Genomic DNA, 16,411 nt, shown 5'->3' with positions numbered 1-16,411 from the left:
TATAATTCATAATTATATAATATATAGATTCGTGTCTCATATCCTACATTAATTTTAAAGATTATACATATTTTCGTGTTTGTATTCGTATCTGATTGTTGTTTGTATCGTGCTTCATAGATATTTGAATTTTTTTTATGAAACTCTTACAACCCTTCGATTCTCTTTCACTTGATAAAAGATATACATATATATAGACTATTAAATAGATAACACTTCCTTATCCAATCACACGTGGGACCCTTACAAGTTGGCATAGAATTTCATTTACATGCATATATCAATAATCATATTCTATTACAATTTTCTGGGGTAAGTATAAGGACTCACCTACCTGTGTAGAATAATCAGAGCTGTTAAAAAATAGAGCCATATATGGAAGAAAAATAGCCATAGAAAAAGTGTAGCATTCTTCGTATGTACATGCGTAAGGGAGGTGGAAACAGAATGTAAAAACACATATTTTCTTCAAATGGTGTCACGGGCTTTGATATTCTTTTTGTGGTGCTTTAGTCAATTGGAGAAACATCACGGGGGTGAAAGTGAAAGTGAAAGCGTTCACTCACAAGTAGGTTTTCAATTTGAAGGGTCTTCAAGACAGGTCATTGTAACTGGTGTCTGCAGAGCAGCAGAAACTTCGCAAATCATATAACATATGTTGATCAAGATTCTTTAGAGCCAAGGGTTTGATAATAAAGATTACTAGTTGCAATTATAATTTATTGGAGATCGAATGCCTCAAATTCTGATTGTTTTTCTTTGATATCCGAGAGGGTAGAGTACCTGCAGAGATACTTCGACACTCAAATTAGATGAGATCAATTTAGGTGATCTAGTTCAGAGTTCAAAATAACATTACATTTCACTATGAGAATCTCTCTTATTTATACTGTTCTAGTGGATCTTATTCTGTTAGAATGATTAAGACAGACCCAATGAACATTTAATCACGTTGTATAACCCCTAATTAGGATTAATGCTCTTAACCCATGATTTGACGTGAACATTATTTTGTACCGAGAGACCACTAGACTATAGACTATATGAATGACCGACAATTCAGACTTTCGATTTAGAAGTTTTATTGTCTAGTAACACTTTAAAAAATTCTAATAACATTTTATCATATTAGGAGAGAGTCGTGCATTCTCCATCAATCTACGACATACCTCCAGAACCATGAAAACCAGACATCTAACTCCTTCTCAGTATAACACTTGTGATTAACAAAAATGAATGGATATTTTGAGGTAAGAATAAAGTAAGAAAAGAAAAGTGAGAGATTGTGTTTTTTTGTTTAAATAATTGGGTTGTTTTTCTTACTTTATAAGCATCCATGTTTGTAAGTTATGGCATGTAATATATTTTAATGAATGCATTTCAGCATCTAGTAGCACACAAGTAGTAAATGGGACCAACCCAGGCACCACCCACCGAGCCTAACTACGTGTTAAACTCACTCACTCTCTCATCTCACAACCCTCATACTTATTAAGGTTATGCAATTAATCAATCGACGTGGAAACGCAATCAATAAACTTTTATTTTCTCTCTAAGCCCCCACATCGAAATCAAACCCACTCAAAAACGCAACTCCTTCTCTATATATATATCCCACCCACTCACTATCGTTCTTCATTTTCAACCCATGGCTTCTCAAAACCACACCAAATTACTAGCCATTGCGCTAGTGCTCTGTGTGGCACTGTCCTTCCCAAGGACGTCCCAAGGGAGGGTGCCCTTCGCGTGCGACCCTGCGAACGGACTCACCAGGGGGTTCAAGTTTTGCAGGACCCGCGTCCCCATCCACGTGAGGGTGCAGGACCTCATAGCCAGACTCACATTGCCGGAAAAGATTAGGCTCGTCGTCAACAACGCCATCGCCCTGCCCCGGCTCGGAATCCAAGGCTACGAGTGGTGGTCGGAGGCGCTTCACGGCGTCTCCAATGTGGGCCCCGGCACCAAGTTCGGTGGGGCATTCCCCGGCGCCACCATGTTCCCTCAGGTCATCACAACCGCTGCTTCCTTCAATCAATCTCTCTGGCGCCAAATTGGACGGGTGAGATCATTTTACCCTCTTCCTTATTCTATCGTATCCCTCCCACTAAACCTATAACATCAACTTTTTCAATATTCATTTCCGTTGGCTGATAAATAATTAAAAGTAGATTCCTTTATTCTTCTTTTCGGCCATTCATGACAAAATTACCCATTTATCCATCACCTTTTTTATCCATAATTAATACATTAAATATTGCCTTTGCATGCATGCCTTTATTATAGTCCCAATATAACACCACACAAGGGTAATTTCTCCACTAAAATAGAATCCTAAGAGAGCGATAAATAATATTGAATAAATAGAGCGGAATAATAAAAGAGATAAAGAAAAAAAAACACACTAAAAAATTGTTAACGGAGTTCGATCAATTTAGCTTAATCTCCGAGCACAGAAAAACAATTCATTTTTATTTATGGGAAAAGATATTACAAATTGAAATATTTAACAGTGAAAAACGAAAGTTTAATTTATAACCCTCAAACCTCTTTCCCAAACAATGAACCCACATTGATGTGAACTTAAGATTAAGCCAAAATCAACATTACCCAGTAAAAATTACTTCAATAAAATCATTTTATGTTCTTTAAAAAAAAATAATCATACATTCATAATTTTTATATAATAAGATATATAAATTCCCACGTCTTAAATGGTTACTTTCATAAGTTTTTTGAATTTTTGACTTTTGAGTGTACTTTTAAGTTTTGAGTACGGGGCTCGAGATTTTATACATTTTCTAGAGTTTTTAGTTACAAAACATCTGAAGAACGACGGAAAAAAGTTGTTGTTGTACATGAAGATTACAAAAAGTGACTGGGTATTTTTGTTGGTTATTACTTTCGTTTTTGTTCTAATCCAAGTAAGTTTTTTTTTATATATATACTATTAAGAGTGTGATGCCTCGTTATAACCTGTTTTAGCTGGTTTACATGGTAGCTGACAAAATTGTGTCCCAACCACCATGTGGGTTGCTGCATTTGAATATAAATATATGTGCAATCGGACAATGAGGTCATTTTAATGGTAAAGAAAATGATGATAAGTTTGAAAACTCATCAACCCAAATTGTCAGCAACCATAGGGTAAAAGAAGTCCATTACGCCATTCATTCATTAACTACGAAAGTAACATAGATGATGGTGATTTTGCTTGTCCCTGTCTTCACTCCCTCTTTAATTCATTACTTCAATATTCATATCCCTCAAGATTGGAATAATAATTAATTTTCTCTTTTCTGCTCATTAGCAGATCCCTTTCATATTCTAATTTCTCTTACATGTTTTCACTTCAAACTTATCTTAATTTGCATGTTTGAAGTTGTTTAATGAAGCATGGAGTTTCATCGTGTTTGCATCTTTGTTAATTATTGGTTTGGTGAATAATTGAAGAACACATAGTAGGTATTTGATGCCTTGCAAAAACTTGCGTCGACTTTTCCACCACGTCTTTTTTCTTTTCATTCTCGTTTTGGTGGCCATGGCTAATGATTTTAATGCTGATAATGATAAAAGTTGCGATTGTTGTAACAAAGAGACCAATCACATTACCAAGAGTTGTTATATTAATATATTATTGGTGAAGTGAAGTTCTTCTCTTGAGATAAAGTGATGATGAAAAGGAAAACCATTCAATGTTGATTTGGATATTTACTTATTTGTCGTGACATTTAGATTCCAGAAAATGTCAAAAATGAGGTGTTTTGTTTTGTCTCTTACTCTCAAAAGCAAATTTTAATATTCCGGTTGTTGGTAGTTTGGCTAAGACAGAGAACAAATCGAGAGATTAAGATTTTTTTTCTCTAAATAATTATTATTCTATTTTGGTGCTTTAATTAATACATATGCAGAGGGTCTAAGGTTTTTAATATTTTAAAAATTATTAATGAATAATATCTAAAATTGTCCTTGAAAATTGATTGCGATATGAATTGATTGATATTCATATAATTACCTTTATGGATAGTTTATATTGTTAGGTAGTAATTAAGGGTTTACTAAAAGAAATATAGGTAAGTAATGATGATGGAGGAGGTACAAAAAGAAATGTAGGAAATTAATGATGGGTGGTATATGCAGGTGGTGTCTGATGAAGCAAGAGCAATGTACAACGGTGGACAGGGTGGCTTGACGTATTGGAGTCCAAATGTCAACATTTTTCGCGACCCACGGTGGGGCCGCGGCCAAGAGACTCCCGGCGAAGACCCAACCCTCGCCGCAAAATACGCCGCCAGCTATGTCCAAGGACTCCAAGGCGACGGCGCCGGAAACCGCCTCAAGGTGGCTGCTTGTTGTAAACACTACACCGCTTATGATCTTGATAACTGGAATGGTGTAGACAGGTTCCATTTCAATGCCAAGGTATATATTCTCCCATTTTGGGGTTTTGAAGCTCGTTATTTTAATTAGACACTACTCTGCCATATTATACCGTGTCAACTTGACACGATTTCTGTCTTTTCATACTGAAGTTGTGTCAACTTGACACGACTTCTGCCATTTTTTTATATATGTATTTTATGTCGTGTCAAGTTGGCTCGACTTCAGTATGACAGGGTAGAAGTCATGTCTAATTGGGACGATTTGTGCATATGAAGTCGTGCCGAATTGGCACGACTTGCCTAAATTTGCAACTTTTTTAAACGGACTCCACTTCGGTAAAAAACAAAAAAAAATAACTCCATCATGGTAAAAAAAAACTCTTTCATTTTGATATATTTTCAAATTGATTAAATTCTAAATGAAAAATAAATGAAATCTTTTTTATTAATTTTAAAAAACGATATTAAAATTATTTTACCATATTAAAATCATAAAAATCTTTTTTATGATATAACATTATTTTTACATTTTATATGATTTTTTATTTGTTGGCTAAATGTATTATATAAATAAATAAAGTTGATCTACCTGTCCATTTTGTCCTTTCTTTCATGCAAACCACTTGTTTTTGATGATGAACCAGTTTGTTCTGAACTGGAACTGATGGAAGTTGTTGTGACAACGACTTGCGCCCACTTGCTAATTAGTTGGGCCCATCCCACTCACACTACCCAATCAATCACCACTTACACAAATGACGTCACTTCAAATAATGATAAAATAAAACCATGGGCCCAAATTGAAAGGCTTTTGTGGGCTTTTTTGCACCTGCAGGTAAGCAAACAGGATCTGGAGGACACTTACGACGTGCCATTTAAAGCCTGTGTGTTGGAAGGACAAGTGGCGAGTGTCATGTGTTCTTACAATCAGGTCAATGGCAAGCCCACCTGTGCTGACCCTGATCTCCTTCGCAACACTATCCGTGGCCAATGGGGCCTCAATGGGTCAGTCCAATTTACTCATTTATTTTTTGGTATTTCTCCCTGCACCCCAACAAATCACTTCCTTCACCTCATCATTCTTGGAAAAGACCATTTTATCCCTTTAAAATGACTTCCAAATTACTCTTTCTGAGATATTCTGGAAACACACTTTGCTTACCATAGGGAACTTCTATTCCAGAAACACCTTTTCTTACAGAACCCTTATTTTGAAATCATCCAAAACTATCAAGGATAATTCTGGTATTTCAAAGAATGTAAGGGTGCAGATAGAAAATGTAGAGGTGCAGAAAGAACTACCCTTTAATTAATTGGGCTTTTGGTTTCAGCTTTTACCAATTTTCTCACCGTTGTTTTTGTCGTACACAAAAAAAAAAAAGGTACATAGTCTCGGACTGTGACTCGGTTGGAGTTTTCTACGACAGCCAACACTACACGAGAACACCCGAGGAAGCAGCAGCAGATGCCATAAAAGCGGGCCTGGACTTGGACTGCGGCCCATTCTTGGCGATCCACACCGATGCTGCCATAAAGAAGGGGCTCATTTCCGAAAACGATCTGAACCTTGCCTTGGCCAATCTCATCACGGTCCAAATGAGATTGGGCATGTTTGACGGCGAACCCTCGGCCCAACCATACGGAAACTTGGGCCCAAGAGACGTGTGCACCCCGGCCCATCAAGAACTGGCCCTTGAAGCAGCTAGAGAGAGCATAGTACTCTTACAAAACAAGAGAAACTCCTTACCACTATCCCCTGCGCGAATCCGCACCGTAGGAGTGATTGGGCCCAATTCGGACGCTACAGTTACAATGATAGGGAACTATGCTGGTTAGTTAACAACTTAACAAGCTAATAATCGTATTTGTGGTGACAAAAAGAAAAAGGCTAATATAGTTTGAATTGTGGTAGGTGTGGCGTGTGGGTATACGAGTCCTTTGCAAGGGATTGCGAGGTATGTGAAGACTTCACATCAAATTGGGTGTAGGGGTGTGGCTTGCAGAGGAAACGAACTATTTGGAGCAGCAGAGACCGTAGCTAAGGTAGTTGATGCCACTGTGTTGGTAATGGGCCTTGACCAGTCTGTAGAAGCCGAAACAAGAGACAGAGTTGGGCTTCTCTTACCGGGCCTTCAACAGGAGCTTGTTGCTAGGGTGGCTAGGGCCTCAAAGGGCCCAGTGATCTTGGTCATCATGTCTGGTGGCCCAGTTGATATCTCGTTTGCTGTAAATGACCCAAAGATCAGTGCCATTTTGTGGGTTGGTTATCCTGGCCAAGCGGGAGGAACCGCCATAGCTGACGTCATCTTTGGTCATACTAACCCAGGTAAAAAACAGTCACACATCGTCTTTTTCTTTGTTTTTTTTTATAAAAAATTTCATTTTAAATTTAATATATTTCAAACAACAACAATCATTTATTATCATATAAAAAAATATTATTAAAAAAAATATATATAAAGAAATTAGACTAAAATTAATATATTAACAAAAACTGGTCAATTCCATTCCAGGGATACTTATCGAGTGGACCATACCAAGGCTACATAGAAAATTTATACCTATTAATAAATTTTTTTATGAAAAGACTAAATGAAAGAAAATCTATTATACCAATAAAAATACTCTCTATGATAAAATCTAAGCTAGCAAGTTTATCATCAGATATATTTTCTTCACGAAAAATGTGAGAAACTCTAAACCTGATTTTTTCAACATAATTATTACAAGTGTTCTCATCTATTACAAAATATCAAAGAAACATTAGTCTTAACAATAAATACAACATAAAATAAGACATAATAATATTTAAATCATAAACTAGGAAGACTTGATAAAACTAGATAGTATATATAACTCGATAAAACTTAAAAACCAAAATCACCGGTTTCTTCTTTGGTTTATTTTGGATAAAGTGGGAATATATTGGGATGTGTTGCAGGTGGAAGATTACCCATGACATGGTACCCAGAAGGGTATTTGTCTAAAGTGCCGATGACAAACATGGACATGCGTCCAAACCCAGGAACAGGCTACCCAGGAAGAACCTATAGATTCTACAAAGGACCTGTGGTCTTCCCATTCGGACATGGATTAAGCTACTCAACATTCACCCACGCCTTAGCCATTGCTCCCAAACACCTCTCACTGCCCTTAACCACTTTCACTAACTCAACCCTCTCCACCCAAGCACCGAGGCTCAGCCACGCCAATTGTGATCATGACACGTTGGACATGGAATTCCACGTGGACGTAAAAAATGACGGCTCCATGGATGGGACCCACACCCTTCTCGTATTCTCGAAACCGCCGCCAGGAAAATGGTCTCAGATCAAACAACTGGTGAACTTTCAGAAGATCCATGTTCCTGCTGGCTCCACGCAAAGGGTGACGGTTGGTGTTCATGTCTGCAAACACTTGTCCGTCGTGGACCAGTTCGGGATTCGAAGGATCCCTTCTGGTGAACATGAACTCCACATTGGTGATCTCAAACATTCTATTTCTGTCCAAACTATGCAACAGATCAACAACTGAACACATTCATTCTGCCATTGATTCATCATCTGTCAAGCAAATTTGACAGCTCCAAATAGCAAAAGCATCATATGAAGAATAAAGAAAAAGAAAGAAGTTACTATAGCCTGAAAAATTCAGATGTAAAATAAGGGTATATAGATGGCAACTGTAATTTGTAAAACCATGTATCATTATTATTCATACTTCATATGTCAAAAAGGGATATAAACAAAGATTACGTTATATATATTCTTTCTTTTTACTTTTTCTTTTCCTCATTCCATCTTCTTTGATCCAGTTGGTCACGACATTAGTGTTATACGTGGGTGTTCTTACAAGGACCTAGAAACAAACTCCCTTTGCCTTCCACCCGTTGACCTCTCGGCCTTCGCTTTCGGACTCCTTTCTCGGCGTGATCTTTCAGCTTATTTGTTCTTGGTTTGTATTTGATTCGAAAATCTTTCACGTTTTATTGAATTGCTTGACGGACACTTCTCGGTCAACTTTAATTTACTCCATTTGATCTTTCGGTTTTTGGTCTCGGCTTCCTCTCACAGATGGGTGTGCGTACTTGAAAGGTGCTCCGATGCCAAAGTTAGATTCAGTTTTACAAGATATTAGAATGAATTCACCCTTCCTTACCTCTCAGGATGACCCTCTATTTATACTACTCTTTTATTGGGCCCAGAAGTTATTTGGGTCTTTTCTCTTTGTATTAAACATTTACTACACACACCTACATATTTGGGCCCAGTTGGGCCCAGTTTCATGGGCTTTTGCTTAATAATAATTTCAATTGACCTTTTTTAGTTCACTTTTGGGTTGAACTCTCGGCTCAGTCTTCACATTGCTTTCGATTGGCATGGACCTAATTGGACCTTTCGGTCCAATCTCTCGGCCCAATCAGTACAGTGGGGATCATAAATTTTTTCTCAAAACTCTAAAAAAAAAACAGGGTATTGTTTCAGTACAACTAATATTTTTTTAGAGTCGGTGATAATTTAAATAATTTTTTTTCTTAATTTTCATCGAAATGTTTTTTAAAAATAAAATCGTGATGAAACAACAACCTTAAAAACGAACTTCAAATAAGATGATTAATCCTAATGATATTATCTATTGAATTTGAATTTGAGGTGAAGCGTGTCCAATGAAACAAAGTTGAGTAAATTAAATGAGTAAACCAATGTGGTCAACTTCAAACCCACAAGCTAAGAAAAAATATGACTCCATACAAATTTGAACCAAGTTGAATAGATCCCTTTTCGTTGTTTAGACAGTTGAATTGAATTGGACTAATAAATGTATTTGACTACTCACTCAAAGTAGACCAAAATCAAATTTTAAACCAATTTCTCCTTAGAAACAAAGTAAAACAACAAAAATGTAAGCTTCTAGTGGTATATGATATTCACCAAAAACATCATTTGAAAATTCAAAATAATAATATTTTATAATTTAAAATACTAATATATATTTTTATATTATTAAAGGCCATGTAATTTTTTAAGGAGAGTCTCAAAATTTTTTTTAGTAAATTATATAATCTAGATTTAACTTTTTAATATAGATGAGCACCAATATTTTAGTATTATTCATTTTACACATAAATAAATTATTAATTTATTATAATATATTTTGTTATAAAAAAAAAGTTGTAGGATAGATGTTATTTTTGAACAGTGATGGGTATTTCCCACTATAAAAACTGAAGTTTAAGAGAATTTACAGTAACTCATACTTAACCAAATGACTAAACCATAAAGAAACTTCATATATTAAAGAACTGTATCTGAAAACAGGTTATTATTTGTAAAAGGCACTTTATAATTTGGTAAAAAGATCACAGTCACATATGGTTGGTACTATGAATTTTTATAAATGTTGAGAGCTTTGCATTTGCAATTAATTAAGAACAGAGGATAAGGATAGGACTATAGGAGTAGGACAATAATTTTGTACGGAATTAATCCACCGTCCAATAATCCACCGTCCCTAGTGTCAATTCTCAACATTAAAGAAAAAGTAAATTTACACAATTGTTTATTATAAAAAACAATAAAAATATTATAAGAAAAAGAAGGGTGATAAGATTAAGATAGTGTATGATATTTATTGGTGTTTTATCTAGGTTTCTTAAAGTTTAGTTTGCTATGGTTGCTGAGTCTTATGAAATTATACATGCTAGGGAAAAAACTCAAAAGATGAGGTTTATTAATGTCTGACTCAATGTGATTTTTTCTTGGTTTGTGTTGCGTTTACTACTAGGACTAATGTTCCGTGAATATTTCGTAATCGATAAAATACTTGTCTTAATTACTGTGAAAAAATCAAGTCTAGGGTTACTCATATTTTTTGTGAAGGAAATGTGTGTGCTGATAAATTGGTTAATTTAGGATTTATTCATAGAGAATCATTTCATTGGTATAATAGACTTCCTTCTAGTCTGTTTTTAGAATTCTTTTTGAATAAGTATAGTTTACCTATGTATCATTTTTGTAACATATGAGTTTTGGTCCAGTCTCCCATATTTTTGTATATTTTTTCTAATAATAATACTTTTTTTTTTCATGTGATGACAGTTGATTGTTGTTACTTGAAATGTCAACCTAGCTTAGACGCCAAGTTACGTAGTAATACCTAACATGAAATCTTTTATAAAAAAAAAAATAGTCAGTGCATGATATTTTAAAAACTATTTTTTAGATGATAATGTATTAGGGTAAAACTAAACTAATAATAATGGTAATAAAAGGTTCAAATAGATGTATGATATATCCTAATTAGGGTAACCATTAATATAAGTTAAAAAAAATGATATATTAACAACTTTGTTTCAAGTATATAACCATTTTTTTTTATCTAAAATTTCAATTTTTATATGAAATTTTTCTTATATCCTCAATTAAAAATTATATAGTAAAACATCATATAAAATCCTCAAATCAAAAATAAGAAAAAGTTACTTTTACAACTGTGTTTATAAATTATATCTAACTTACAACCAATTTTTATAGTAAAATATATTTTTTTCAGTTGTCAAAGTTGACAAATGAATATAAAATTGAAAAGGGAATAACTCAAAAAATAGCCTTGTTGATATCTTACAACCTTTATATAATTATAATTATAATTAAAAAATAATAATTTTTTTACTGCAATAAAACAATTTTATTATATCACTATTATAAATTGATGTTTTATGTGTAGTATTTTTTTAAAAAAAAATAATTGTTAGTGGTAGATCTTGTGGTATAGGTCTTAGGCTTAGCTGGTGGATCTTGTGGTGAAAGTATCTCTATAAAATAGAGTCTTAGATTTGTAGAGATTGGTGGGGCCTTTGACAAGTGGCAATCGTACAACACTTTTTAATTTTCAGAAAACTGACATAAAATTTATATATATAATGCAATTATTAATTAAAAGTTTTATTCATTACATTAAATCTAAATTTTCTATAAAAATTTAACATATTATATATATATATAAAGTATTTAATATCTTTGTAACACACTTAACATAAGATAAATATGGATTGAATTAAGTAGTATTGCTTATGTCTCTTAATCAAATGGCCCAATCAACACCGTTTGTGAGGGTACCCTATGAATTGAAAGGACAAAAAAGAAAGAAAATAATAAAAAATATTTTTAAATACCTTATTTATATTAAAATGATTTTTTTTATGCATAGGATATCCTTATTTTTTTTAAGTTAGTTTAAATATAATTTTAAAAAATTACATATATATATATATATATATAATTACAAAATGTGAAAATCGACCTTAAGTTCAAGATATTGTGATATCCTTTAATCTGTTGAATTGATTATGCTGACAAAAAAAAAATAGTATTGTATTGCAATAAATTATACGAATTTCAATAATTCTAGCAACATTAAATTTTGTATCATAATTGATTGTGACAATCTTTATCACATTGATAGCATATGTAGTTTAAAACTAATATTATTGTATTCAACTTGTTATCGAGTACCCTAAGTAATTAATAGTTAAATTTTGATAAAAAAATATTATATTGTTTTAAAATGTTATTAAATAATGTATATAATAAAAATATATCTTAATATAATAAATATACGTTGATCATTTATCGTATATTATTTTAAAATGGCTACTCCTTTTAAAAAAAAATACAATTACTTAAACATATTAATTTTAACACTGACAACCGAATATGATTTTTTATAAGGTAATGCACCACACCAGTTTAGGAAAATCCAAATTGTAGAATAAAAAATTCATATATATAATTAAGCTTTCAAATTTTGATTTTTATTTATTTAAGAAAATAACGAATAATGCAACATGATCACATATAAACTTAACTAAGATAGATATGCTAATGTAATAATGGTTGCAAAAAAATTCAAACCAACTAAATATTTTAACTTTCTGTCTTTAGTTATTATTGGTAAAATAAAGAATAATCCAGTGCAATAACTACAAATTATATAAAACAAATTGTATTTTAGAGATATAATTTTAATTAACACATTGTATCACTTTCGTGTAATTTGTTGTGTGTATTTTTAGGTGAGAATGTGTAATAGTTGTGTAAGATAGTAGTACAAAAACCAAACAAAATTAGGAAGACTTTTTTTTTTAATAGTTATTTTATATATATATATGAAAATCATTAAATAGTAATCTTAAGATAAAAAATAATTAGTCATTTGACTAAATTATATAGCGAAAATTTTAGTAACTAATAGTTAGATATTAATTTAAAAATTATTTTATAATTTTTTATTAATAATAAAAATTACTTTATACATCTATAATTTTTTAGTTTATAAAATAGTTTTTAATTTAGTTAATATAATAACTAATTATTTTGGTATCTAAAATTAGTTTTTATTTAATAATTTTTTTGATTTTTTTAAGTATATATGTAGGATGTTACTTTCACTAATAAAAATAATTATAGTTGAAATAAAAAATAAAATTATATCATGCAATCAAAATCCAACCTATTAACATAACAATCCCATAAAAAAAAACACTACAATCAAAAGTTAAACATGTAGCTTAAAAAATTAATCTTTATCATAAATGAACTAAACTATCACTTATTCAACTTCCACATATTCTAACAATTTTAATCACTGATACATTAATCCATTATAACTCTTTTCAATTTCCAATCAAAGTCAATTTCCACATCAATTCAATACAACATATTCTTCCAAATCATTAAACTATTTTTTTGACTAAATCATGCTTAATTAATTAGCTCATCTAGTCATTTATCTTCCAAGAAAAAAAAACAATAATTTAAAACTACTCCTAAGAACTTTAATGATCTAGAAAATTTCAGAACATGAAAACAAAAAATTGATATTGATGAAACAACTTTTCAAAAACCAAAACATTCATATGAACCTAAAAAAGACTAGATAAATAATTTCTAAGAAAAAAATTGACTCTAAAAGAAATTGTAATTCATCATAACCCGTAATCATTTAATAATTAATAAAAAATACAATCAATTTTAGAAAGTTACAAATAAATTATAAAAAGAAAAAAAGTATAAAGATTGTGATTTTATAAAATAAATAACTAAATAGTAAAAATTCCATTTTTTATATTTAATCATGACTTAAAGTTTTAATATTTCAAAATCATTCCTATTAAACAACAAAATTCGGGTCTTTAAAGATATGCAAGTGTCAAAAACATAACATAAAAAGAAAATAAAAATATTTTATTATATATTTTACTTTAATTTTAATTTATTTTGTATAACGATTCTCCGTTTGTAACAAAACCAAAAATGAGATAAGCAAATTGTTTCTTTTTGGTATTTTCTGTGTTCAAAATCCAGTGGTAGTACTAATGAATGATAATAATTATTAATGATAATAAATTGATGAAAATATAAATAAGGGTTTTCTAATCTTAAAAAATAATAATAGTAATAATAATATATGTCGATTAATTAAAATAATATTAATAATTCTTATTTTGAATGCACTTTCAATTTGGTTATTACATAAATTATTACAAAGTTAACCATAATAACTTTTAACGCACTTCTAATTTGATTATCATATACTTTAAAATAGTAAAAGTAAAATATTGATAATTATAAAAGTAGTGACAAATAATTTAAATTTTTTAAAGGAAATAGAGGTAGAATAAGAATTTGGTAAAAGAACAATAGTAAAGGTTTGGATACACTTCTAATCTAATATAAAAAAAAATATAAATCAATTTTGGAAAAAAAAATAATTAGTTGTTATAGTGACTAAATTATAAACATTTTAGAAACTAACAATTTTTTTATTTTTTAAATTAGTTTTTATTATTGTTAAATGATTTTTAAATTGGTATCTAATTTTTAACTACTAATTATTTATATTCTAAATTTGGTAGAAAAACCTTGATTGCTAATTAGATACCAATTTAGAAATCATTTAACAATAATATAAACTAATTTAAAACCAACTTTGTTTTAGTCTCTAAAATTAGTTTCTATTTCATGGTTTTATTGTAGTGGTCATTAAGAATTAATGATAACCATCTTAATTACATTTATAATTTAGTTATCACAAATATCATAAAAATTAGCAATAACTACCTTAAATATACTTCTAATTTTGAATATTATAAAACTTTTTTAAAGTTAAATTAAAAATAAAAAGATTAAAAGATTAGCTAATTTTAACATACAAGTATTTCCTATAAAAGATTACGTGATTATGATATTTTCATTACACTTAAAGATATCAAAAGCAAAGAACTATTCATAGAACTAAAAATAGTGTTATTTAAAAAATGGTTTTTATCAAAAAGAATATATTAAATAAATAATAAATTGTTATTCTAATTAGTCTTACTAATTTTAAGAGGTAATATAAATAATTATTAAAATTACATAATTTTTTCCTATTTAATTACAGGTAACGTTTTAGGAATTACATTAGTGTGCTCATACATCCTTGTAATCCACTTTCAGATTTAAAATTTGGTTTTACTAATAATTTTATTATTATTATTTTTATTAATTAAATATTAATAACGATTACATTATTTTAAACTTATGATAACTCTTCTAATGATTCTTAAAACATTATATATATATATATATATATATATATATTTTAAATACTTTTATTAACAATCAAAATGCTTTATACCATTATATGAATGCATGCAAGGTAATAAATTAATGTGAAGTAACAATTATCTAAAAATAAAAAAAAACATTAAAGATTAAATACAAAATTAGTAAATTTAATAAAAAGGCTAAAAATACATTCAAATTATTCTATTTTCATATGAGTTACTTAAACTCTGATTAAAAAATAGCTTATATAGTTTATAATATGTAAGTTTATTTTTTTTATTTCCTATTCTTTATCCTCACTAGTTTATTCAAAATTTTATTTTATTTTTTATCAATTTAAAAACTTTCTTACTTACTTTAAGAAATTAAAGGTTAAGTTCTGCATTTCAAGTATTCTACTTTCAAATCTTTAAATGGTGAAAAAAATATGTATCACCTAATAGTCTTAAAATAATATATAAATATAATTTATCCTTTAAACATTAAAGAATGTTATACCTACAAATGTTAAATGATAAATATTTAAAATATGAAAACATCAAAATAAATTCGTCTTTAAGAATGAGAGAGTTGATGATACAGAGGTGTTTGTGGTGGTAAAAAGAAAAATTTGGACTTTGATTACTAGTGATTTGTTGGTTTTTCCTTATTATTGGCAAATGTGCGTTTTTTTGGTGGTTTTGAGGTGAGAAATAACTCATAGTTTTTTTTTTTTTGAAAATTTAGAATAGATTGGGATGTGAGGTAATATCTTATCTTTTTTCTTAATTATTGTATAAGAGTTGAGTTATCCTTGAAGTGATCCATATTTATTTATTATTTTCTTATTAATAAAAAATAATAATTAAATCAATAAAATTATATCTTAAATACATTAATGGATATAATTAGGACTATGAATATGTGAGAGTGAACTCTGAAATCCTAAACCTTAAACCTTAAACTTAACTCTTTCACTCATTCATTAACATCCCTTCACTGTTTATGAGTAAAATTAACGTTAAATTTTGAGGATTATTAGCACTTAAGATGAAACCCTATTTCAGAGTGAAAAGTGAAAGGATTTAAATGAAATGGTAAGTGAGAAAGTGTCGGTAATGAAGATTAGTAGCACATGAGAAAATTGTACGTTTGGGGTATCAGATGGACCAAACGATGCTGATATTCTAACGTCTCAAACTACATCACAACACATTTTCTTTCTCTTATTCTTCTTCTTCTTCTTCACCATTTTTCATCTTCAAAACCATTTCCTTAACCAAATCACACCAACAATAATTTCCTTGGATCTGGTCTCTGTTACTTGTCTTCTGCCAACAAAATGAAACACGTGCCAACTAGCCACTACAAAACGCCCACGTAAACCCTTTTCATAACAATGGATATTTGACATAAAAGATCCAAAATTTAGTCGTTTTTATT

The 16,411-nt window shown here is 30.2% G+C and overlaps 1 protein-coding gene across 1 annotated transcript; it reads left to right on the top strand.

Moving 5' to 3' along the window:
* Positions 1–1,646: 1,646 nt before the first annotated feature.
* BXL1 (beta-xylosidase 1) lies at positions 1,647–8,157 on the top strand. Its single transcript, XM_068626428.2, has 6 exons — positions 1,647–2,059; positions 4,138–4,419; positions 5,215–5,384; positions 5,762–6,210; positions 6,292–6,705; positions 7,321–8,157. Exons 1-6 carry the CDS (start codon positions 1,649–1,651, stop codon positions 7,911–7,913), a joined length of 2,319 nt encoding a protein of 772 aa, XP_068482529.1. The 5' UTR covers positions 1,647–1,648; the 3' UTR covers positions 7,914–8,157.
* The last annotated feature ends 8,254 nt before the right edge of the window (positions 8,158–16,411 follow it).

This window comes from Phaseolus vulgaris, chromosome 9 (assembly GCF_051622355.1).
Source record: "Phaseolus vulgaris cultivar YP4 chromosome 9, ASM5162235v1, whole genome shotgun sequence".
In the NCBI taxonomy this organism is placed as follows: Eukaryota; Viridiplantae; Streptophyta; class Magnoliopsida; order Fabales; family Fabaceae; genus Phaseolus; species Phaseolus vulgaris.
Note: the sequence above shows the minus strand (reverse complement) of the source record. Positions and strands in the feature narration are given on the sequence as shown.

Excerpts from the sequence above, each read along its gene's own strand:
- BXL1 (XM_068626428.2), top strand. The coding sequence starts at position 1,649 with ATGGCTTCTCAAAACCACACCAAATTACTAGCCATTGCGCTAGTGCTC. Across the intron at positions 5,385-5,761 it reads GGCCAATGGGGCCTCAATGG|GTACATAGTCTCGGACTGTG; the intron begins GTCAGTCCAATT and ends AAAAAAAAAAAG. Across the intron at positions 6,706-7,320 it reads CTTTGGTCATACTAACCCAG|GTGGAAGATTACCCATGACA; the intron begins GTAAAAAACAGT and ends GATGTGTTGCAG.